The sequence below is a fragment of the Lissotriton vulgaris genome, chromosome 5 (genome assembly GCF_964263255.1).
Source record: "Lissotriton vulgaris chromosome 5, aLisVul1.2, whole genome shotgun sequence".
NCBI classification, from domain to species: domain Eukaryota; kingdom Metazoa; phylum Chordata; class Amphibia; order Caudata; family Salamandridae; genus Lissotriton; species Lissotriton vulgaris.
This window is the reverse complement of record NC_141693.1, coordinates 2032839336-2032865816: the sequence shown is the minus strand read 5'-3', so window position 1 is coordinate 2032865816 and position 26481 is coordinate 2032839336. Positions and strand designations below refer to the sequence as shown.

The 26481-nt window shown below is 46.7% G+C and overlaps 1 protein-coding gene and 1 long non-coding RNA gene across 2 annotated transcripts in view; one reads left to right on the top strand and one right to left on the bottom strand.

Annotated features, from left to right (window-relative positions):
* LOC147718075 (uncharacterized) overlaps positions 1-24836 on the bottom strand; it is a 241599-nt gene extending 216763 nt beyond the window's left edge. The window contains exons 1-2 of the long non-coding RNA XR_015296130.1: positions 24748-24836; positions 24098-24159 (exon numbers count right to left, since the gene is read on the bottom strand). This is a non-coding gene — a long non-coding RNA (uncharacterized LOC147718075). The remainder of the gene's footprint in view (positions 1-24097; positions 24160-24747) is intronic.
* Positions 1-26481, top strand: part of PIP5KL1 (phosphatidylinositol-4-phosphate 5-kinase like 1) — a 370871-nt gene that overhangs the window by 120456 nt on the left and 223934 nt on the right. The window contains exon 3 of the mRNA XM_086924947.1: positions 8607-8801. Within this exon, the coding sequence (XP_086781073.1) occupies positions 8607-8801 (195 nt within the window). The remainder of the gene's footprint in view (positions 1-8606; positions 8802-26481) is intronic.

The following is a 26481-nucleotide window of genomic DNA, read 5'->3' as shown; positions in this document are numbered from 1 at the left end:
GCTGCCGATCCGGAAGCGGATTGTTTTCAAATCCCTGACGCTGGTGCACAAGGCTCTGTTTGGCTCAGGCGCAGGATATCTGAAGAAAAGATTAGCTTTCTATCGCCCTGCTCGCTCACTGCGTTCGGAATCCCTTTTCACTGCAGTGGTTCCACGCGTGAGGAAGGCCCGCATTGGGGGGCGCTCTTTCAGCCTCAAGGCCTCCCAGCTGTGGAACTTGCTTCCACTGGTACTCCGTAGCACTCCCAACTTGCTTCAATTCAGGAAGAATTTGAAGACTTGGCTTTTTAATCATTCTGTTTAGGTGGGCTTTTTTCTTTCTCTTTTGGGTTCTGTTTTTCTTGTTATGTTGATTATACACTGTAGCTGCCTGTGGAAAGCGCCGGGACACTCTTTTAGAGTAGCCGAGCGCTATAAAAATGCACTTTAACATAACATAACATAACATATTGGGTAATCAATGACCACTTATTCTCTTTGACCCATGACTCAATATCAAGGACTTCGTCAGGGGACCACAGAGCCGCGTGTTAGAGCAATTTCTCCGCTTGTGCTGACTCTGCCCCTGGACCTCTCCTTCCTTCTGTACCTCTCTTGCCTCTTTGTGAAACCCTCCTACCTTTTCCTGCTCCCTCTTGTCTCTTTCTGCACTTCTCTTGCATCTTTCTACACCTTTGTTGCTTCTCTCAGCAGTTCTCATGCCTCTTTCTGCACTTCTCTTCCTTCTTTCTGCACCTATCTGGCCTCTTTATGTACCTCTCTTGCCTCTTTGTGCACCCCTCCTACCTTTTTCTGCACCCCTCTTGCCTCTTATTGCACCTCCGTTGGTTCTTTCTATACCGCGCTTGCTTCTTTCTGTACCTCACTTGTCTCTTTCTGCACTTCTCTTGCTTCTTTCTACACCTCTGTTGCCTCTTTCAGCAATTCTCTTGCCTCTTTATGCACTTCTCTTCCTTCTTTTTGCACCCCTCTTGCCTCTTTTTGCACCTCTGTTGGTTCATTCTGCACTGGTCTTGCTTCTTTCTGCCCCTCACTTGCCTCTTTCTGCACGTCTCTTGCTTCTTTCTACACCTCTCTTCCCTCTTTCTGCACCACTCTTGCCTCTTTCTGTTCTCTGTTCCTTCTTTTTTCACCTGTCTTGTCTCTTTTTGCACGCTTTGTGCCTCTTTCTGCACTTCTCTTCCTTCTTTCTGCACACTTTCTGCCTCCTTCTGTACCTCTCTTGCCTCTTTCTGCAACTCTCCTACTTCTTGCAGCACCTCCGTTGCGTCTTTTTACACCTCTGTTGGTTCTTTCAGCACTGCTCTTGCTTCTTTCTGCATCTCACTTGCCTCTTTCTGCACTTCTCTTGCTTCTTTCTACACCTCTGTTGCCTCTTTCTGCAATTCTCTTGCCTCTTTCTGCACTTCTCTTCCTTCTTTTTGCACCCCTCTTGCCTCTTTTTGCATCTCTGTTGGTTTATTCTGCACGGCTCTTGCTTCTTTCTTCAACCTCACTTGTCTCTTTCTGCACTTCTCTTGCTTCTTTCTACACCTTTTGTTGCTTCTTTCAGCAATTCGCTTGTCTCTTTCTGCACTTCTCTTGCTTGTTTCTGAACCTCTTTGCTAATTTCTGTATCCCTCTTGCCTATTTAGTCAAGTCAAGTCAAGTCAAAAGATTTATATAGCGCGCTACATACCCAGAGGATCTCAAGGCGCTTGTGGAAGGGTGGGGAGTTACTTGTCGAATATCCACGTTTTGAGTTGCTTTCTGAATGCTAGGTGGTTCTGAGTAAGGCGCAGGTGAGTGGGAAGTGAGTTCCAAGTTTTAGCTGCTAGGTAGGAGAAGGATCTACCTCCCATGGTGGTTTTGTTGATGCGAGGTACAGTGGCAAGGGCTTGGTTGGAGGATCGTAGCTGGCGGGAGGGGGTGTAGAAGGATAGTCGTGTGTTGAGGCATTCGGGTCCGATTTCGTAGAGTGCTTTGTGTGCGTGGGTTAGGAGCCGGAAAGTGATCCTCTTATTGACGGGGAGCCAGTGGAGGTTTTTCAGGTGATCAGAGATGTGTTCTTTACGCGGGATGTCTAATATGAGCCTGGCTGAGGCGTTCTGGATGCGTTGTAGTTTTTTCTGGAGTTTTGCGGTGGTGCCGGCGTAGAGGGTGTTTCCGTAGTCCAGTCGGCTCGTGACCAGAGCGTGGGTGACTGTTTTTCTAGTTTCGGTAGGGATCCAGCGAAATGTTTTTTTGAGCATGCGAAGAATGTTGAAGCAAGATGAAGAAACGGCGTTGACTTGTCTGTTCATTGAGAGTGAGGAATCCAGGATGACGCCCAGGTTCCGTGCGTGGTCCGTCGGGATGGGTGCTTTTCCAAGGGCCTCTGGCCACCAAGAGTCGTCCCAGGCGGAGGGGGAGGTACCTAAGATGAGGACTTCTGTTTTGTCTGAGTTCAGTTTCAGACGGCTGTGCTTCATCCATTCGGCTACTTCTTTCATTCCTTCGTGTAGGTTGGTTTTGGCCGTGTTAGGGTCTCTGGTGAGTGATAGGATCAGTTGAGTGTCGTCGGCGTAGGAGATGATGTTGAGGTTATGTTGGCGTGCGATGGCCGCGAGGGGGCTCATGTAAACGTTGAAGAGGGTGGGACTGAGTGAGGACCCTTGAGGTACGCCGCAGATGACTTCAGTGGCCTCTGACTTGAATGGTGGAAGGCGGACTCTCTGGGTTCTTCCGGAGAGGAACGAGGTGATCCATTCCAGTGCTTTTCCTTGGATTCCGATGTTTTTGAGGCGCTGTAGAAGGGTGCTATGGCAGACTGTGTCGAAGGCTGCGGAGAGGTCGAGGAGGATGAGGGCGACTGTGTCTCCATTGTCCAGTAGAGTTCGAATGTCGTCTGTTGCTGCGATGAGGGCGGTTTCGGTGCTGTGCTTGGCTCGGAAGCCGGACTGTGAGGAGTCGAGGGATTTGTTGGTTTCGAGGAATGCGGCAAGCTGGTTGTTGACAGCTTTCTTGATGACTTTGGCCGGGAATGGAAGGAGTGAGATAGGGCGATAGTTTTTGAGTTCGGTGGGGTCAGCTGTGGGTTTCTTCAGGAGGGCGCTGAGTTCGGCATGTTTCCAGCTTTCCGGGAAGGTTGCGGAGTTGAGGGAGCAGTTGATGACGTCTCGGAGGTGCGGTGTAATAATGGAGTCTGCTTTGTTAAAGATGTGGTGAGGGCAAGGGTCTGTGGGGGATCCTGAGTGGAAGGAGTTCATCAGACGGATGGTGTCCTCAGTGGAGATTGGCTTCCAGTCATTGAGGATGTTCAGGGGGGGTGGGGGTCCTGCAGGGGATTGTGTGGGTTGGTCTTCGGGTTGGTTGTCGAAGCTGTTGTGGATGTCTGCAATTTTGTTGTGGAAGAATGAGGCTAGGGAGTCGCAGAGGGCTTGAGAGGGGGTGATGTCGTTGGAGTTGGCTGAGGGGTTGGTAAATTCCTTGACGATGTTGAATAATTCCTTGCTGTTGTGGGCGTTGTTATCTAGACGGTCCTTGAAGGCTGCTTTCTTGGCATTTCGGATTAGTTGGTGGTGTATATTTATGTACCTTCTTCCCTATTTCTCCACCTCTTTTGCTTCTTCCTGAAATTTTCTTGCTTCTTTCTGCACTGCTCTTGCTTCTTTCTGTACCTCTGTTGCAAATTTATGTATCCCTCTTGTCTCTTTCTGCACCCCTGTTCCCTCTTTCTAGACCTTTCTTGCCTGTTTCTGCACAGCTCTTGCTTCTTTTGGCACCTCAGATTAGAGGTAGTTTTAATCCCCCTGCCTTATTATGTACTAGTGCAAAAACAACAATTGATGGACAGAATGCAGAACAATGTCATACATTCACCCCAGTACAGACACCTGGGCCTAAATCCATCGTTTTTTTGCACTCCAAACCACCCCAGTTTAGACATGGCCATATGCAAATCAGCCTTGACCCTGTGGCTCAAGGGAACAGTCCAGCCCGAACTGCCAAGCCATGTCTTTCCTGGACCGGAATCAAGCATCCTCGGACTGGTTTCTGGCTATCAGCCGTCTTCAGCCAGGATAGCTTGATTTTTATTATGTACTAGGGCCTTACAGGGGGGGCCATGCCAATCACAGGGGTACCCTAACCCATAGTGTACCTTAGTGTATGTAGGTATTTTCACTGTATTTTAAGTGTCTTTCAGGATAGCACTGGCTCCGGGCCTGGTTAGTCAGAGTCAGTTACCACCAGTACCCGTCTGGAAAAAGTTGAGGGCACATGATGACTTTGCGAAAAGGCCTCTTTCTGCACCTCTGTTGGTTCTTTCTGCATATCTCTTGCTTCTTTCTGCACCTTTCTTCATTTTTCTGGACTTCTGTTGCCTCTTTCTGTATTTCTATTGCTTCTTTCTGCATGTTTCTTCCTCTTTCTGCACATGTCCTACCTCTGTAGGAATAGTTAGAAATTAGCATTTAAAAAACGTTTGAAATTATCTGAAAAAACTATACATTTCAGGGACATTATAGTTAGAAATTATTATTTAAAAAACCTTTGAAATGCACTGAAATTCATTTGAGATGTCATCAGTGATGTCACTGACCATGTCATGAATGATGTAATATGTGACATCATCAGCAGTGCAATGTGGGGGCGCGAGTTATAGTTAACTCAACTAACTATAACAACCGAATTTCTCAGGTTTTGTACGAGTGAATGTCCGAACTAACTATAACATCCCAGAAACCTGTGTTTTTTTCAGTGAATTTGCTACGGTTTTTTAAAAGCAAATTTTTAACTATAACATCGCTGAAAACTATGTTTTTTCAGTGATTATATATATATATATATATATATATATATAATAACACACACATATATATATATATATATATATATATATATATATCCAAACTAATATAATAAAGAGAGAGCCCAAACCGTTGAGGCGGGTAATCTCAGGAACCACAGCACCAATCACAACACCCAATACAGCGTTGGAAAGGGCATTTGCAGCAGAAGGACATAGGCTATGCAGACGCTCACCATATACATTCAAAAGGTAAAAGAACCGTGCCAGCAAAGTAGTCCCTTGTGGGCGTGTCTGCGTTGTGCTGTGGGTGTGTGCTGGGGGCGTGACAAACGCTGGGTGCGTGTGGTACGTTCCGCCCTTCATGCCATGTCTCATATCGTGTGCTAATCCCACCCTGCTCCCTTTAAATACCCCTGCACCCCATAATCATAACCCACCCGTACTCCTTAAAATACCCCAACACCCTTAAACACTAACCCATCTTAACCCTATAAATATACCCTGTACCCCAAAACCCAAACCTATCCCTGAACCCTTAAAATACCCCTGTACCTCAAAACCCAAACCTAGCCCTGAACCCTATAAATACCCCTGTACCTCAAAACCCAAACCTACCCCTGAACCCTAAAATACCCCTGTACCCCAAAACCCAACCCAAGCCCTGAACCCTTAAAATACCCCTGTGCCTCAAAACCCAAACCTACCCCTGAACCCTAAAAATACCCCTGTACCCCAAAACCCAAACCTAGCCCTGAACCCTAAAAATAACCCTGTACCCCAAAACCCAAACCTACCCCTGAACCCTAAAATACCCCTGTACCCCAAAACCCAAACCTAGCCCTGAACCCTAAAAATGCCCCTGTACCCCAAAACCCAAACCTAGCCCTGAACCCTTAAAATACCGCTGTACCCCAAAACCCAAACCTACCCCTGAACCCTAAAAATACTCCTATAACCCAACACCCAAACCTTGCCCTGAACCCTAAAAATACCCCTGTACCCCAAAACACAAACCTATCCCTAAACCCTAAAACTACCCCTGTACCCCAAAACACAAACCTATCCCTAAACCCTAAAACTACCCCTGTACCCCATAACCCAAAACTATATCTGAACCCTTAAAATACCCAAACACCCCATAACATATACCTCAGTACCCCAAAACATATACCCCTATACCCATACTTACCTTATCCAAACATTAAAAAAAACATGCTTTTACCATTCATGCATTTACAACGAATTTCGTTGTAAATGTATGCGTGGTAAACGCATATAAAATGTAATGCCATGAGTTATAATGGCATTGCGGAGTCATGGTACTTTCGTAATGAAAGTATGCGGAGTGATGGTATGCGGAAAGAAAGTTGCGGAATAATCCCCCGGTAAGTACATTGGTGGCACGGCGGCCCACATCTCCAGCAACATACTCATATTTTTTCACCACCCATTTGAAAAATGCACAGGTCTCTCTCATTGATGGCCAGCACCGACATACACTTTTAGACACACCTCCCGCCACAAGTTTTAGATTTGAGAACTTTAGAGCTGGGGAGCTACGTTCGAATCTCGGCATCAGCTCAACATCCTGTGATTCCAGGCAAATCGCTTTGTCTCCCCGTGCCTACCACAAATGAATGTGTTCTTCTGTAATGTAAATTGTGCTCATGCCATGTTGTCGAGTTCGCGCTATATAATATTGCAGGGAAAAATAAAGTAGGGAAACTCGATTTCACACACTACTGAACGCGCACTCTTAAGTGCATCAGCAGTGCACTGTGAATCGGAGCGTTTCACAGGCCTGTCACAGATAAGAAATGCTATCAAAACGAAATCCTACAAAACAATATACTACAGGCCGGCAGCAATTCATACCCGGACAACGTTGGGACGGGCTGCTAGTATATATATATATATATATACACACACACACACACACACACATATAACCACACAGCATGAAAATATGAAAGCAGTTATGCATGTCAGAAGCAGAGAAAATAAGATAAACATTGCTAACATGTTTAGAAACTTCTTGACACATAACTGCTTTCATATTTTCATGCTGCGTGGTTACTGTGCTCATGTTGAGTATGACATTAACACTTTTTAAATACAAGTTTTAAATAAATCCCAGTTGCTCCTAGTACCTTTCAATATTCTTAATTGTGTTGTTCAAGAAGGAAAGATTGTTTGGGAAGTAACCAGGCAGATGTGCTCCTGGGTGAAGGACAGGGCGACAGGTGAATGGGGTTTCCTCCTCATAGTAGTGAACTGAACTAAGTTCTTGCACCTATGGATCAGAAATCTGACCCCTCCAGATCTGGGGATCCCAGAATTGTATAATCTCTTCCCTCCTTGTCCCACTCCTCTCCTGTCTCTCTTTGCTTCTCTTCCTGACCTTCTCTTCTCTCCCTACCCCTTTCCTCTCCTTGCATTTATCATGGCCTCTCTTCCGGTCCCCACCCTGTCTTTCTGTCCTTCTCTCTTACCCTTTCCTCACTGCCTCTCTCACGCCTCTCTTTGCTACTCTCCTCACCTCCTTCCCCATGTCCTGCTGCATGTCCCCCTTGCTTCACTGTCTGTCTTGCAGCATGTCTCTCTTGTCTGACTTAAAACAAGGAAAACCTTTGTGTTTTATATATAGTTGGCATGCCACATCAATCAACTTGCAATCATAAAGCCACACGTACCGCAATTAAATAGCACCTTAGGAGCTGAAGAATCCAACGTCAAATTCAGTTACAAAATGCATTTATTAAAAAGATCCTCTTGCCCACATGAATTCATTTGCGAAATTTAAAACCATATACAATAATCACATAAGAATGCATACATTATTTTCAGACATGAAAAAATACACAAAAGTGATACACAAATTTATACACAAAAAGTTAAACAATATAAAAATTCTACTAATAGAATGAATAACACACAAAGGCATAAGTAAAAACAGGGAGGGTTATATCTTTTGTCAACACACTGTAGACGATCAATATTCAATAAGCCCTTTAGTTATAATTTATCAATCCTGGTGAGTACAGGCTTAAACATACTCAAGGGATCTACTTAGTGTTGATGTTGATATGAGTCAAAACAACTGATGATTTAGACAAGCAAAGCGACGCGTTTCGGTGGCATATGATACTTTCCACCTTCCTCAGGCTAACAATAGGTGTTTGAAAAATCTCCCCACGATTAATCGATAAAAATATATGGGTTCTTGGAAGATGACAATCTTTCCCAACTTGCTGCTCTAATGTCCACTGGTGGTACACAAGCCCATCAATCAAAATAGTAGGGGGCAACAAAACTCACCCTCAAAGTGGCGAATTTCACAAAGCTCGATATATCACACCGAATCCAAATCAAGGGGGATGTACCGTTCCAAAATTGCCTCAGGTAAAAGGACACTGTAAAGACCAAAGGCCTTTTAAACGCACTTCGGGCTGACCTATGTCCACACGTAGTAGTTCAGGTAAACGGACACTGTTAAGACCAAAGGCCTGTTAATTGCACTTCGGGCTGACCTTAGTCCCCACATGGTGATTCAAGTCTTGTTTAGATAAAAGATAATGGATAATGAGCTCAGCCGGGACTCACAGGTCTCCAGGCTTCATACGCGGCTCTTAGCGATAAGAGTTCCTCTCTTGTCTGACTACCTACTACTTGCCCTGCTGCATGTCTCTTTTGCCTGTCTTTGCCTCTCTCTCCCTGTGTTGCTGCATGTCTCCCCTTGCCCCACTGACTCTCTTGCCTGTCTTTGTCTCTCTCTCCCTGTCCTGTAGCATGGACCCCCTCTTGCCTCACTGCCTTCTGTGTTTCTACCTCACAGGCCATGACACAGGGGAGCACTGTGAGCAGAAAGTCTCGAAACGCAAAGCGAAGGATCTTCTGGAGATTGCGGCAGAAGTGGAAACTCTTGGGACTGTTTGAAATCGACCAGGAACATGAGTTTTACAACTTTACCTGTGTTCTGAAGGAGGGCCTGAGGGACGCGGTGCAGGCCTCCATTGATGCGTCCAGCCTGGTGAGTGCCCACTCGATGTGTCCTTTGGTGAGTATCCTGTGTGGGACCAGGATTCCGAAGGAGGGCCTGAGCGATCCAGTGCAGGCCTCCATTGATACTCCGAGCCTCCATCAATACCCCGAGCCTCCATCGATTCCCCGAGCCTCCATCTATACCCCGAGCGTCCATCGATATCCCGAACCTTCATCGATATCCCGAGCGTCCATCGATACCCCGAGCCTCCACTCATGCCCGATCATCCATGAAAACTCGAGCCTCTGTTGATACCTTGAGCCTCCAACCATGCCCGATCATTCACGATAACTTGAGCCTTCATTGATACACTGAGCCTCAATGCCCTGATCGTCCATAGATAACCCTAGCCACCATCGATACCCTGAGCCTCCATTAATACCCGAGCCTCCATCGGTACCTCTAGCCTCTATCGATACCCCGTGCCTCTATCGATACCCCAAGCCTCCAATGATACCCCTAGCCTCCATCAATACCCCAAGCCTCCATCGATACCCCGAGCCTCCATTAATACCCTGAGCCTCCATCGATACCCTGAGCTCCACTGATTCTCCGAGCCTCCATCGATACCCCAAGCCTCCATTAATACCCTGAGCCTCCATCAACACCCCAAGCCTCCATCGATACCCCTACCCTCCATCGATACCACAAGCCTCCATCGATACCCCAAGCCTCCATCGATAACATGAGCCTCCATCGATACCCTGAGTGTTAGAATTGGGGGTCTCTGGTTGGGGCAGGTATGTACTTGCGACAAGCAGGGAAAAGGATTACTCTCAGAAAATAACCCCTGCTCACCCTCTAGGTGGCGTGGCGCGAGTAGGCAAGGCTAAACTCCAGAGCACATACGGGTAAGCATTTAGTGCAACACATGTTAGATCATCAACCCACCACACAAGGACAAAAGACTGTTTGTTTTGTAAAAATATATTATTTATATATATACTCTTAAGCAGGCTTGTAAATACGGTCTTAGTGATTTCAGGGCGATTCCAGTCACTCTTAGGATGCCACAGTTCTTAATATTCAATGTTCAGTCTTAAAGAGGGTAAGTACCTCTTAACACAACTTCACTGTGCTTCTGGCACTGTTCAGGGCTTAAACATGGGTACAAAGTTCTCAAAAATGGTTCCAGTCACTTTTTAAAATGGTTTAAATTACATTAACAATGATGCCACAATGTTCAACAGAAAGATATAGGCCTTAGTTGCCAAGTTCAGGGCCTAGAAGGGGTTAAATACTTCTACAGCCGGCTCACTGGGCTTCAGGCACTGTTACTATTGTGATTGCGCTTTTCTTTGCAGGTCTGGGCCCTCTGGAAGGCTCCTGTGCGCTCCGTACGATCACCGGCAACAGGCCCTATCGAATCTCACGCATCTCGCGTGAGACGCGTACACCGCGGCCGGCTTTGCAATAGGGGTACGAGTCGTACTGCTGGTGTGCGACGCGTACTCCGGTTACAATCACAGATGCGGAGAGTACCAGGGGCTCCTGAGGCACAAAGGGCGGTGCAAGCCTAGCTTCAATGCGACTCCCACTACGGCTACAAGTACAGTACCTTTTGTTCGTAGGGGGGCGAGGCGGACCAACACAGTGAAGCCGCCGTACGCTGCGCACAGTCTCGATGCCAAATGCGAAGCGTACAGGTCTTAGTAATGCTGCCCTACGCCGCGCACAGTCTGTTTTGGAAGCGAAGTGCACAATACCTTTCCTTTGATGTGCGGGTGCAATGCGGACGATGCTAGGCTGACGTCTCACGTTGCGGTGCCTTCCAGAAAGGTGTATTTAAAGGTCAACAAGGGCACCCATACGAGTCAGCAAGGGGCCTCGGGGAACATATTTATGAAAGCAACAGTGGACCCATGCATAAACAAAATACTGACAATAATCAATATATTCATCCCAACACTAGGGCACAACATTGTGCCCTTAACCACGGCACTGTAACAGCTGCAGGTTGCAGAAGTCATTTTTTTCTCTTGAAAACTTTTTAATCCTTAGTGAGCATCTTTCCATTATCTTTCTCAAATTTCATCTTGTTATTTTCTCTCTTGGTATATCCACCGGCAAGGTAGATGAGATATTATTCAGCAACCTAGCATGTTGGGAGTTGTAGTGCGGGTAGCCTATTCAGGCGTTTGAATCATGTCAGATGTGAGCAATGCTGAGTTAACCGGAGGTTTAGATCAGGTGTTGGGGGAGTGACCTGGGCTCTTTTCTTTAAAAAGCCAGTGGGAGGGGTGTCTCAATAGTTTTGCTCTGTTTAAAGGAAGGGAGAAAGTGACAGCCGGTTTTGAAGGTTCGTGCAGGTTTATGAGGCAGCATGTTGGGTACGAAAGGGGAAATGAGTTTTGGATGTTGTTAGTAACTACTTCTGGCAGCGGAGCAGTGACAGCTTAGGAAAGCAAGTGCGGAGTTTAAGATAGAGAAAGCACGTTTATACATGTATCTGGTGCACGATAGGTTTACAAGACGGAAGGGATTCTATTTTCCAGAGTGGGGATTGTGAGAAGGGAGTTAGAGGTTGGTGTCAGATAACACAGGCGGCAGGGCAATTTAGTTGGGGAGGAGGTGTGAGGACAAGGGTGGGACACATTGGTGGAGTGATGGTGAAAGGGATCAGCGCGCAGGGAAGAAGAAAACACGGAGGCTCACATAAGACTGGAAATAGGTTGTGTACATCTTTCTGCCTACAGTCAATAGAGAATAAGGTCTGGTATTGCTGCATTACTATTTTAGATGAGAGATACATGTGTGAGTATATGTTAACTGTACATAGAATATGAAGCATTGTACCCATACTGATATTGATTTTTCCAGCCACCCCTGACGAAGGGCCCATGGAGGCCCGAAATGCATTGGGTTTTTAATAAACGGCTTTTTATGAATTCTGCACCAATACGTATTCTTGAGTGAAGAGGCAGGGATGGCCCTTTGGGAATATGAGAAAACACAGTAAATAAGCAGTTCCTTGCCGGTGGATATACCTAGAGAGAAAATAACAAGATGACATTTGAGAAAGATAATGGAAAGATGCTCACTAAGGATGAAAAAGTTTTCAAGAGAAAAAAATGACTTCTGCAACCTGCAGCTGTTACAGTGCCGTGGTTAAGGGCACAATGTTGTGCCCTAGTGTTGGGATGAATTTATTGCACGTGCCACAGGGGCAGGGCACGGAACCATCGTGCAACCTTTTAAACTGTCTTTAATAATCAATATAGTCACAATGGATACTATATTAGTTATGACATGTCCAGCCGGACAGAGGTCGCAATCTTTTACTTTTTCAAAAGAATCAACAAGAATTTCCTTCAGCAATTCTTCGCAGTGGGGCACAAGCCTGTACCCTAACACATACACATTGGCATGGTGAAGAGAATCACAAACAAAGAAAACAAGGCTTTTAGGCAAGAGCTTCAGATTCCTGTAGTTAATAATGCAAGAGAAATTCAAGTAACACCGTTACAAGCATGTAACACATAGTATACGTTTTAAGTATATGGTGCTGAGGAAAGTCTACGGCGTTTCGATCCCACTATATAGTCATGGGGATCATCATCAGGACATTGATAATGCCGAAACAATGTAAACCTTTGTAGCCTAGAGAGGAAAAGGGAGAGAAAGACATAGAGAGAGCAGTTTACTAGAATGGCAAAGGGGTGATAGTTGTCTTACAGTTGTGCAGTAAATGCAAGTGGGTGGTGGTTCCAGAGGGCCACTAGTGAGAGTTTCTGCCCTGGTCACAGCACTAAGACTGTGCTCTTGGCAGTGACCGAACATCTGCGGACCATTCTGGACGAGGGACAGACTGCAGCCTTGATATTGCTCGATCTAAGCGCTGCTTTTGATACAGTCTCTCACCGGATCGTCCTACATCGCTTAGAGGAGGCCAAGGTGGTGGGTTTGGCCCTGGATTGGTTTCGATCAATTCTGTCTAACAGAACATTCCAGGTCACTGCCCCGCCCTTTCTCTCCCATGTCCATTCTATCAATCAGGGATCATTCAAGGTTCGGCCTTGAGTGCCGTACTTTTCAATCTGTATGCGCAACCCCTGGCTGCGGTGGCAAGAGATCCTGGTTTGACCATGGTCTCGTATGCCAATGACACGCAGCTGGTGGTGGCCCTCTCTGATGATCCCACGCGTGGCGCTACCAAATTTAGGAACGGTCTGGCAGCGGTTGCACATTGGATGACCACAAACTGCCTTCAGTTTAATGCTAATAAGTCGGAAAGTGCTTGGTGGGGAGAGATAAGGGGTTTTGGAGCACACAATATACTAAGAGGGAGGCAGGCACCTGTCTTGGCCATCTTCGGAGTCTGAGACCAATGCTGGGTTTTTTCGAACCGCCCACTCGCCAAGTAATAGTCCAAGTGATTTTTCTATCTAGGCTTGATTACTCTAACTCACTCATGCTAGGCGCCAATAAGGCAGAAGTGACTCGTCTTCAGTGAGTCAAGAATGCAGCTGCCCGAGTTTGGTTGAGGCTCCCCTGAATGTGTTCCCCGACGGGTGCAATATACCGTCTGCATTGGCTGCCGATAGCCAAAAGGATTCAATTTAAAACGCTATGCGTGGCCTTCAAAATATTAAAACTTTCTTCCCCTGAAATCCTGTCCAATCCCCTGAAGCCATGTGTCCCCACATGGCAGCTACGTCCTGCCGAGCAACACCAGGTTGTGGTCCCTTGTGTGAAACGCCTCAGAGCGGGTGGCCGGTCTTTCCGGGATCTTGCAGCAAAACTAAGGAACTCCCTCCCCGTTCAGATCCGTCATATGGATTGCTTACTGTCCTTTCATAAGGCCAACAAAACTCACTGTTCTCTCTGACTTAGCCCCTGCTCCTCCTCTGACACTGCTATCAGCGCCGGGACGCCTCTTCGCTGAGGCAGCTGTGCGCTATATAAGAATATTTAACATAACATAACATAACATAACATAACACTGGTTTTCCTCTCACACTGGTTTCCTCTCACACTGATTTTCCTCTCACACTGGTTCTCCTCTCACACTGGTTTTCCTCTCACACTGGTTTTCCTCTCACACTGGTTTTCCTCTCACACTGGCTCTCCTCACACTGGTTTTCCTCTCACACTGGCTCTCCTCACACTGGTTTTCCTCTCACACTGGTCCATATTATCAAGAAAGGGCGATACATTATCACTGCTTTTACCTGCAGGAAACTGCAGCTAAAGCGGCAATAATGGTCTCGATAATACGCCCTTGTGAATTCCCATAGAAGCCCAGGTTAACACCAGAACCTTAGCTTCTATGGGAATTGACAAGGACATATCATCAAGCCCATTATCGCCGCTTTAGCCGCAGTTTCCTGCAGATAAAAGCGGTGATAATGTATCGCCCTTTCTTGATAATATGGCCGACTGGTTTTCCTCTCACACTGATTTTCCTCTCAGACTGGCTCGCCTCTCTCACTGGTTTTCCTCTCACACTGGTTCTCCTCTCACACTGGTTTTCCTCTCACACTGGTTTTCCTCTCACACTGATTTTCCTCTCACACTGGCTCTCCTCTCACACTGGCTCTCCTCTCACACTGGCTCTCCTCTCACACTGGCTCTCCTCTCACACTGGTTTTCCTCTCACACTGGTTCTTCTCTCACACTGGTTCTCCTCTCACACTGGTTTTCCTCTCACACTGGTTTTCCTCTCACACTGGTTCTCCTCTCACACTGGTTCTCCTCTCACACTGGCTCTCCTCTCACACTGGTTTTCCTTTCACACTGGTTCTCCTCTCACACTGGTTTTTCTCTCACACTGATTTTCCTCTCACACTGGTTCTCCTCTCACACTGGTTCTCCTCTCACACTGGTTCTCCTCTCACACTGGTTCTCCTCTCACACTGGTTCTCCTCTCACACTGGTTTTCCTCTCACACTGGTTTTCCTCTCACACTGGTTCTCCTCTCAGACTGGCTCTCCTCTCACACTGGTTTTCCTTTCACACTGGCTCTCCTCTCACACTGGTTTTCCTTTCACACTGGCTCTCCTCTCACACTGGTTTTCCTCTCACACTGATTTTCCTCTCACACTGGCTCTCCTCTCACACTGGGTTTCCTCTCACACTGGCTCTCCTCTCACACTGGTTCTCCTCTCACACTGGCTCTCCTCTCACACTGGTTTTCCTCTCACACTGATTTTCCTCTCACACTGGTTCTCCTCTCACACTGATTTTCCTCTCACACTGATTTTCCTCTCACACTGGCTCTCCTCTCACACTGGTTTTCCTCTCACACTGGCTCTCCTCTCACACTGGTTTTCCTCTCACTACATCGAGGGAAGCAGACAGAGGAGGATTGTGGGGAGCAGCTCCACCTCAGTAGGCTTGTATTCGAATTGATGAATTAATAAAGATGAGTTAATAGCCTTATGCCAGGTGCTGTCTTTTATGCAGAGTGCTATAGTTTCAGGGCTGTGAAGAGAATCCAATCCAGAACAGGATGTGGCCACAGACAGGATCTTCTGCCAGGGTCTGGGGTAGGTGAGAGCCACCACCAAGGACTGTAGAACCTTCTGGAGTCCCCGGCAGAGGAAAGAGTCACTGCCTCTCAAAGCAGCAATAGTAAAGCACATGCACAGACAGAGAGAAGCACTCCCCTCACTTCCCTCTCTCCCTAGGGCCAGGCACATAACAGACTCCCCTCTCTCTCTAGAGCCAAGCACTCCCCTCACTTCCCTCTCTCTCTAGGGCCAGGCACCTCACAGACTCCCCTCTCTGCCTAGGGCCAGGAACCTCACAGACTCCCCTCTCTGCCTGGGGCCAGGCACTCCCCTCACTTCCCTCTCTCCCTAGGACCAGGCACCCCACAGACTCCCTCCATCCCTATGGCCAGGCACCCCACAGACTCCCCTCTCTCCCTATGGCCAGGCACCCCACAGACTCCCTCTCTCCCTATGGCCAGGCACCCCACAGACTCCCCTCTCTCCCTAGGGCCAGGCACCCCACAGACTTCCCTCTCTCCCTATGGCCAGGCACCCCACAGATTCCCCTCTCTATCTAGGGCCAGGCACTCCCATCACTTCCCTCTCTCCCTAGGGCCAGGCACCCACAGACTCCCCTCTCTCCCTAGGGCCAGGCACCCTACAGACTTCCCTCTCTCCCTATGGCCAGGCACCCCACAGATTTCCCTCTCTGTCTAGGGCCAGGCACTCCTATCACTTCCCTCTCTCCCTAGGGCCAGGCACCCACAGACTTCCCTCTCTCCCTAGGGCCAGGCACCCCACAGACTTCCCTCTCTCCCTATGGCCAGGCACCCCACAGATGTCCCTCTCTCCCTAGGTCCAGGCACCCCACAGACTCCCCTCTCTCCCTAGGGCCAGGCACCTCAAAGCACTCCCCTCACTTCCCTCTCTCCCTAGGGCCAAGCACTCCCCTCACTTCCCTCTCTCCCTAGGGCCAGGCACCCACAGACTTCTCTCTCTCCCTAGGGCCAGGCACCCACATGCTTCCCTCTCTCCCTAGGGCCAGGCACCCCACAGGCTTCCCTCTCTCCCTAGGGCCAGGCACCCCACAGACTTCCCTCTCTCCCTAGGGCCAGGCACCTCAAAGCACTCCCCTCGCTTCCCTCTCTCCCTAGGGCCAAGAACTCCCTTCACTTCCCTCTCTCCCTATGGCCAGGCACCCCACAGATTTCCCTCTCTATCTAGGGCCAGGCACCCCACAGACGTCCCTCTCTCCCTAGGGCCAGGCACCCCACAGGCTTCCCTCTCTCCCTTGGGCCAGGCACCCACAGGCTTCCCTCTCTCCCTAGGGCCAGGCACCCCACAGGCTTCCTTCTCTCCCTTGGGCAAGGCACCTACAGGCTTCCCTCTCTCCCTAGGGCCAGGCACCCCACCGGCTTCCCTCTCTCCCTAGGGCCAGGCACCCCACAGGCTTCCCTCTCTCCCTTGGGCCAGGCACCCCACAGACGTCCCTCTCTCTCTAGGGCCAGGCACCCCACAGGCTTCCCTCTCTCCCTAGGGCCAGGCACCCCACAGACTTCCCTCTCTCTCTAGGGCCAGGCACCCCACAGACTCCCGTCTCTCCCTAGGGCCAGGCACCCACAGACTTCCCTCTCTCCCTATGGCCAGGCACCCCACAGATTTCCCTCTCTATCTAGGGCCAGGCACCCCACAGACGTCCCTCTCTCCCTAGGGCCAGGCACCCCACAGGCTTCCCTCTCTCCCTTGGGCCAGGCACTCCCCTCACTTCCCTCTCTCCTAGAGCCAGGCAGCCCACTGATGCAACTCTAGAATGAAGAGACATAATGTATTTTATGTGGTTTTTTAACCTGCTCACGTTTTACAGGAAAGGTCAGATTTGCTGTTCTTTAGAACAGTTTGAATCTTATCCTTGCCAACTCCCTTTGAAGCTGCGCCTGTCATCTGCTGTTTGTTCTTCCCCTTATCCCTCACTCCCTTTCCTGCAAATGTATGTATTGTGTCTTGTTTATCCTCTCCCCTCTCTCCCTCTCTTGAATCTGTGTCTATCACTTCTTGTTTATTCCCTCCCTTCCCTTCTTGAATCTTTCTCTGTTCTTGTTTACTCTGTATTGAATCTATGTCTATCACTTCTTCTTGTTTATTCTCTCCTTCCCTCCCTCTCTGGAATCTTTCAATCGTCTTGTTTATTCTCTTCCTCCCTCCCTTTCTTGAACCTGTGTACCAATTCTTGTTTATTCTCTCCCTCCCCCTCTCTCTTCAATCTTTCTCTCTTCTTGTTTATTCTCTCTCTTCTCTTGAATATATGTCTTTCGCTTATTGTTTATTCTCTCCCTCCATCCTTCTCTTGATCTTTCTCTCTTCTTGTTTATTCTCTCCCCTCTCTTCCCTCGCTTGAATCTTTCTGTATTCTTGTTTATTCTCTCCCCTCTCTTCCCTCGCTTGAATCTTTCTGTATTCTTGTTTATTCTCTCCCCTCTCTTCCCTCTCTTGAATCTGTCTTTCACTTCTTGTTTATTCTCTCCCTCTCCCCTTTCTTGAACCTTTTGTCTCTCTTCTTCTTTATTCTCTACTCTCTCTTGAATCTTTCTCTCTTCTTGTTTATTCTCTCCCTCGCTTGAATCTTTCTGTATTCTTGTTTATTCTATCCCTTCTCTTGAATCTGGGTCTATCACTTCTTGTTTATTCTCTCCCTCTATCCTTCTCTTGAATCTTTCTCTATTCTTGTTTATTCTCTCCCTCGCTTGAATCTTTCTCTATTCTTGTTTATTCTCTCCCCTCTCTTCCTTCTCTTGAATCTTTCTCTATTCTTGTTTATTCTCTCCCCTCTCTTGAATCTGTCTTTCACTTCTTGTTTATTCTCTCCCTCTCCCCTTTCTTGAACCTTTTGTCTCTCTTCTTCTTTATTCTCTCCTCTCTTGAATCTTTGTCTCAAATCAAATCAAAACCATCTTTATTCGATTTTCATAATTCATAGAAAACCATAAAAGCACAGTAGAACATATTTTCTTAATAAAATTATTTAAAAGTTTCATAATTTGACACAGAGTTCAGGAAACGATACCAGTTACTCGGAATTAAGATAGGGACCGTGGTTAACACAAAAGTTTAAAAAACGAACAATAGATTTGGCATACAATTCATTTTCCAACATTTACAGGGGCTAAAAAGGCTGGACGACAGGTTCGAAGCCCCATTGTTCTCACTATTGGAATTATCCAGCGTCTGCGTGGTATTGCGTGGAACTTGCAGAATAGTACTATATGAATTGTAGATTGGCTGGAGTTAGAATCACAGGGGCAGGGTGGCAGAATCCTCGTCCAATCATTCTGTTTTGGGAACGAGATCAACCGGAAAAAATGATCCAATCTGAATCGTGTAAGAAGGAATTTTTAGTATTGATTCAGATTATATTTTAAATATGGTTGTGGCGAGAAAGTGGTTTGGATGGCCAAAAGATGTTGAACTGAGCTTTTTCCCGCTTCTTGAACCAGTCGAAGATCTTCCAAATGGAGGAGACACAGCTTTTTTAGCTCCCTTCTTGAAACTTTAGAGATCGTACCTGGGTGGGTGTAATAACTCAAAAGACCCAGGTCAGTAAAAAAAGATTTTACGTACTCGAGCCATCTTATTTTATGGGTATTATCTAGTGCCATGCAGTCCACAATAAGGGCGAGGGTTAGTAGACACTGCTCATTGGTCCAAATACGTCTCCACAACATTATTGGTTGGATCTTTAAGATGTCCGAAATATGATCCAAACTTAATTCTAAGTTACACCCATATGTCATGGTACTTTTGGGGACATGAGAGGAGATAGTAAAGAAAATAATTCTCTACTCTCTGTAAATCGTCTGTATTTGAATACCCTCATACACCTGAACCACAGCTAGTAACACTGATGCATTTTGCTTGAAAGATCTTTAGCATTTCCTCAGGAGGTCTCTTTCCTAGTTTTTGTGCAAACGCCGTCAGTGCTGATGTGGCCCTTAGGAAAGATAACTTCCTAGCGTGGATAGCTTTCGACCAATTTAACTTATTATCTACCAAAATCCCTAAATAGGGGTAATATGTTGTGGTCGCTAAGGTAGAGTTGTTAACATATATATCCTTGTTTTTTTCTTTTTTGTCTCGGACCAGCATACATAGTAAAAGTCTTTATTATATTGACTTTTAAGTTCAGGGAGGTCATATAGTTACAGTGTCTATTTAACGAGCGCTGAAGTTGGACCGGGGTTCTTGCCAGAATAACGCAGTCGTCGGCATACAATAATGCCAGTATTGGTCGACGACGAATTGCTGGCAGATCTTGGCTATTTTTAACCATTTCTGATTCAAGCCTATTGATGTATAGTGTGAATACGAAGGGGGCCAGAACACACCCCTGTCTGACCCCCCCTCTCTATCTTAAAGGGCTTGGTGAGCTCCTCATCAACCCCATATCTCTCCCTCTCTGATGCATTTGGATAAAGTTCTCGCAAAAAGTTTACCAGCAAAGGTTCGACTCCCATATTTAAAACTATTGCCCAGAGTTTAGAATGACTTACGCAGTCGAACGCTGCTGTCAAGTCAACATAGACTATATACAGTGACCCTCCCTTTGCTGAGACAAATTTCTCGATTAACTTGGAATCTTTGTCTCTCTTCTTGTTTATTCTGTTATGTTATGTTATGTTAAAAGCATTTATTAAGCACGCGTACACCATACGGTTTCATGGCGCTCGGATAACCGTTGAGGCACAGGCAGGGAAATAGCTTAGTCATCATATGCTTGGGCGAACAACCAGGTCTTAAGCTGTTTTCTAAACCATACAAGAGAGGTCAAAGACCTCATCTCGACCGGGCAGGAGTTCCAGAATTGTGGGGCCAAAACTGCAAACCGTAGACCACCATACTTCTTACGTTTAGACGAGGGAGTTGCCAGCAGGTTCAGGTGGGGGGACCTAAGGTCTCGAGAAGGAGTGTAGCGTTGAAGTCTAGCTGAAATAAAAGCTGGACTATTGCCATTAAGGGCTTTAAAAATGATGCATCCCAGCTTAAAAGCACAGCGCTTGATCACTGGAAGCCAGGGAAGGCTTTTCAAAAGTGGACTAACATGATGCCACTTTGGTTGATGAAAAATCAACCTCGCTGCTTGGTTCTGAACCAATTGGAGGTGTCTCAGTTGGTACGCAGGGAGGCCAACACACAGTGAGTTGGCGTAGTCCAGACGGGAGACAACTGAACTGATCTTGGCTTTCATGGACAAATCATTACTGATTATTATCCCCAGGCTTTTGGAGGAAGCAGCTGGCACGCGGGGATTTCCCAGTAAGGGGGGGGGAGGGGGCAAAAGTTAGTGTGCCACGGATTGGCTGACCCACCCGTGAGAATCAGCTCAGTTTTGTCAGGCTTCAGCTTCAATTGGTTATTGTTCATCCAGTCACTTACAAAAATCATAGTGTCTTGAAAGTTAGCCACTGACGATGCCGATGAGTTAATGTCAAGCACCATTTGAAGATCGATGGCATAGTTAAAAATTCCAACATTTCTTTCTCTCAGGGATCAGATTAGATAATATACAGGTTAAAGTGCAGCGGAGAGAGAGAAGAGCCCTGGGGAACCCCATAGGTCATTTCCCTCTTGTTGGATGAAAAGTTGGCAAGACACACCGCTGGAGACCGGTTGCTAAGTAAGTTAAAATGTTAAATGTTAAATGTCGTATACTTGTAAAGCGCACAGCTGCCACAGCAAAGGGGCGTCCCGGCGCTGTATACCGCTGGGGAACCCGTCCTTGCTTTCCCTGTGGGATGGTCACTACTGGGAATCCTCAAGGTGGAGCCAGGCATCCCCGGCGTTGGTGGGGCCGTTGTGGAGATTAGGCAAGCTAATGCCCAGAGTTGCCGAGTGGGACCCCAGGTTAGAGTAGGCACCGAGGCGAGAATTGTCGAGTCCGCTGACCCTGGTCCACGACCCTGCCGCGTTGGGAATTGAACCCTGGTCCCGGGCCGACTTCTGCTCCCGGGTCTGCCGCCTCTAACCAGAGAGGCACACCACTCCAGTAAGGAGGAGAGCCACTTTAATGCAGACCCTGAATTCCAGCATTGCTGACACGGTCGATCAAGATCCCGTGATCGACCGTGTCAAATGCTGCTGGCAGATCCAGGAGGGCCTGATGGGAGTCCAAACCTGGGGGTGTTCAACGAAGGAACTGAGGCAATGGGCCCCATGGGCCTCTAAAACTGTACCCAGGCAGAGCAGCAGAGGAACGGGGCGGTAATTACTAAGGACCGAGGGGTCTGCGCCCGGTTTCTTCTGAATTGGAATAAGTTCTGCCCTTTTAAATGAGCCATGGACAAGACCAAGCGTAAGCGAGTTGTTAAGAAACGAGAGGGGCGGGGGGAGTCTGGGCAAGTAGTGAAGGCTTCTCGGAGCATGTGAGGGGACAGCAATCAGTGGGGGGACCAGGGCTGACCTTTTTAGTAGATTCAAAAATATCTCCTCAGGTATCGGAGGAATTTGATCACGACAGTGTGGATTCCCACCAATATTCGAATCCTGTATAAGGAGGGAAACGAGCCTTAATGGCGGCTATTTTCTCAATGAAACATGAATTAAGAGAATCACATAGAGACGATGATGGAGCAGGTTTCAACATAACTCTATCTGGTTTAGAGAGTTCATCGACTATAGAGAAGATCTCGTTAAATGTATTTGATGAGTTGATAATTTTTTGGGAGAAATAGTTTGCCTTAGTTAGAATAATCAAATGTTTATATTCTTTCAACAAGGTTAAGTAAGGGACCTTTTTATCTGGTAGATAATGGCGCCACCATCAGCGTTCTGCTTGTCTTAATGCAAGTTTCTTTGTTTTTAAATCATCGGAGAACGACCGTTGAGCATCATGGGGTCTCATGATCATTGTTTTTTGAGAGGAGTGACGCTGATGCTGGCCGTTTCAAGCTATGTCTTAATACTCTCTGCCTGAGACTGGAAAGCTTCCAGTGTAGAGGGGGACGTGCTACTTAAAAGTGAGCAGAAGTGGTCGATGTCCGCACATCTCCAATTTCTGGACATTTGGGGGATATTAGCAACAACTAGCGATAATTATCGCTAAATGCGCTTAACGCAATTTTTTTTATCGCCGGATATTATCGCAGAGATAACGTGCTATTAGTAACGTTTATCTCCATAGCAATAACATATCCGGCGATAGCGGCTCAATGCTTTTATATTGCTGAAAATCCAGCGATATTCATGCATTATCGCTAACGGGGTCTTAACCTGAATATCCACCTCCCATTGGATATACAGGTTAAGAAGTGGTCTGAGCAGGCGTTAGGTTTCGGCGATAATCGCGCTTAGCGCAAGTTTTTTTATCGATACGCCTGCGTTGATAATAGGCGATAGCTGTGTTAGCCACTGCTTTCAGTTGCTAACAGGTTGGGTACGCCCACTTTGCATGTTATTAGCGATAAATATCGCTGATATGCAAAGCGGGCCCCAAACCTGTAGCTATCGCCTACAAGCTGTCGCTAACTGCTGTTAGCTACAGCTTGCTAAAAGGGCGATAAAAATATCGCCGCTTTTGCGGGAAAAACTCCAGGTAAAGTGTTGATATCGCCCTTGATAATATGCCCCTAGGTTCTCTATTAGTTGGGATTTCAAGAAAGAAGCCCATGAGAGAGTGAATCTGTTTACATAGTGGTCTGACCAGGCACACAGAGCTATCGGGGGAGTGGAAATCTTCTAGTTTGATGTCCAAACTTGATCTAAAATGTGCCCTTTTATGTGGGTAGCTTCCCTCACGTGCAGGGTACAGTTCATCCCAGAAGGAAGGTCGGCAAATTCCTCCAGCTAGTGCTCTCCTGTTCATCCCTGGGCCAGTAATTGGAATCCCCAATTATAAGAATTCTAGCATGATTGATGACAAGGTGGGATACCATCTCACTCAAAGACCGGAGGAATGTGGGCATGTTACCGGGGGAACACAACACATTAAGGAGGGTGTCAGGGACAGTTTAAAGACCTGCAAGGTGTGTTTCCCCTAATTAACAATCATATACCACACAACACCTTGGGTCTAGGAACAAAGGTGAAAAATGAGCGAAAAAGAGACCAGCTAGGATGAAAATATGTCAACAGGTTAGGATAACAGCCACCTCATCGGGAGAGGAGAGATCGTTGCCAAAACCCATCATTCACAAGTTGTGAGTTATCATCATTTGGGTCTGGCCTCCTCTCATTCGGGTACTCAGTCTAGGAAATTGACTAAGATGCCCTCAGCTGTTTTCCAAACCAGAGGATGGCCGATGACTCCACAGAGTACACCATGAAACCCATAGGCATATATTCTTGCTGAGTGAAGAGGGTTTCTAAAGAAAGAATAACAAGTGCAGCGCTAAATAATACGGAAAAAGTGAGTTAAAAATGACTAAGGGAGCTCCACACCAACTTTATTCTCAGAGTGCCCCTGCCATGGTTAAAAAGCAGAATGCTAACAATTGAAGGTCAAATGTTAAGCGATGAAATAGGTCGACATGTTTCTGCCCTCACAAGGATCTAACAGTATCGGGGCATTCCTCAGGACCAATTGAGCTAGAAATATATAAAGCTGCTGCTCTAAAAGTGAAGAACCAAAAAAGTGATAAATGTCAAAATAAACAGTTCATATACTCCACCGATAATATCCCGCTTGGCAGCAGTGGAACAGATTATCGGTTACCTGCAAAACAATATGCATATATGAAAGCAATGCTAGTCACAACACTCATAATTAACCACACATAAGGCCTCTCTTGAAAAGGCACGGCTGAAGTTAAACCCATGTGATTTCAAAAATATCCATATAGTGCATACAGTATGTGCACTTACCCACAACTGTTGGCTGTCACCCTCACCTCTACCTGGAAACTACTCAGGGAAGGGGGCCCGCTCTGTAATAAAAATGAGTAAAGTCCATGATCCACTTGCTCACAGTATACGTTTCCATCACCTGATTCTCTAGGATACCCTCTGGCACCATCAATAAGCACTCTCAGTTCAGACCGCCGGCTCCCTGGGTTCGAGTTGACTCGTGGAACTCAGTTGGAATATCACATTGTTGTTGTTTACTCAGATAGTGGAGACGCCTCCCTCACTGCTATCGTTCTGTACATAGAAGCAGTGGAGAGTCCCTCAAACTGTCGTGTCAACTGCTGTAATACTAACAGAAGTGAGAAGATCTCAAGCGCTACAACTATCATTTTCAGGCATTTTCACAATGCCAAAACACGCCGACAAAGTGAGTGATGCATATGGGTGTATAAAGCGATCGCGACCAGCAGAAAACAATGTGACCTTAGTCGTAATATCACTGCTGTTCGCTTTGGCTATGGTGCTTATTATTGAGGGTCACAAACACCCAGTCGCACGTACGGGATAAATGCAGTCATTCGGAACGAATGCGGAAAACATTCACACACCGTCATTTCAATCGTTGCGTGTAGGTTAAAGTTAACGGGAGAAAAGCGCAGTGACCTTACCTATCCGTCGGTACCCCGGGGCGCTCAATGAGTAATGACCGGAGGTACCGACGGCGGCCATCTTGCGTGTATGTGTCCCAGATGGAGGGGTCCTGCAAGGAGGCGTCTGACCTATTGCCTGTAAGCCGGCTCCCCAATCAAAGCAACTGCGCATGTCGGAGACCCAAGCGTTCCGAGTGCGCGCATGGTGGTAACAAGAGCAGCTGAGATTGTGCAGTATTGAAATGCTAATCTCGATCTCGGCTGCATTGAAATAAAACAACAAGGTGTTTGCATAGTAACAATCAGGTCTACGTGCTTTCACTAACAAAATGAGTCAGAAGACAAATATTAAGCGCACTGAGTGTAAACTAAAAGGGAAAGGAACGGCAACAGCAATCATCCAAACATTTATACAAACTCTTGTTCGTACAGTGAACACAACAATGAGCAATTATCGTGCCATATAGACTAATCACATTGGTAGTAAATGGCTGTGGAGCGCTTTAAGTATTAGTCTGTGTGTCCATAAAACCCATTATTAGATGGGTGTCATTTTGGCAGATGCAATATCAAATGTGCATGGGCATAGCCCCCTGCATAAGACAGAGTCATTAGAGACATCAAATCTCTCACATATAGCCAGAAGGCAACAAGAGTATCCCTATTAGACAGTACCAATGAACAAACCTTTACAGAGATAACCGAGGTATCTCGTCATTAAGTCCAAAGGGATCCCTTTTCAGTCTGTACACCCATCTTTGCTCCCTACGCAATAGAAAGTGTTGGATGTCATTCATTGTTTTGTCTAGTTGTGTGATGTTTTTTCTGCTAGTATACTTTGTAAGAATTGCTGCTCTTCCTCCGGATTTTATATGAACAATGTTTCTTTTTTATTAACTGTAACTGCACTAATATTCCCAATAAAAAAAATTAAAAAAAATAAATAAAAAAAAGAAAGTGTTGGATGTCTGTGACATGAGTGGGAATATAAGGTTTCTCCAGAACCACCCAATGGAGATCGGTGTCGGAATGTCCTGCTGCTATGTAGTGATTCGTGAGCTTAGTGGCACTCTTTTTGCACTGTATGGTGCTCCTATGCTCGGAGATTCTGACTTTAATTCTGCGTGAAGTCATGCCCACGTATCTCTTGTGACAAGGACATGTTATCAAATAAATAACATGGTCAGAATTACAATTGGTGTGTTTATTAAGTACCCAGGGGATTGAGGTGCCTATATCCACCTCAGTCTGATGACTGGTCAGAGGACAGACAGAACAATTCCCACAAGGGAAATGTCCCTTTACCGGTGGGAGTCCCCAGAGGTTCAATTCAGTGGTGGATTTCTTATCTCTGGGGCGAGTGTGCACCAGCTGATCCTTCAGGTTATTACTGCGTTTGAAGGCAAACAGTGGTGGTGGTAATGACTTGCCATCAATTTTCAGTACTTTCCAGTTCTTCAAGATGCTTTTCTTTAAGGCATTGGAGTAGCCACAGAAGGTGTTAACACAGGTGATTCTCTGGGTGGAGGAATCTACTGTAGGTGTGGCTTTAGGTTCAAGTAGGGCATCTCTATGGTTGTTAAAGGCCCTCTTCATGGAAGCTTTCACTGACTTCCTTGGATACTGTCGATCTCGGAGTTGGGCTGACAAAAGATTGGCATGTTCCTTAAAGCCTGTAGTTTCTGAGCAATTACGCCAGATTCTTAAGAATTGCCCAAAGGGCAAGTTCTCTCGTAGAGCCTGAGGATGGTA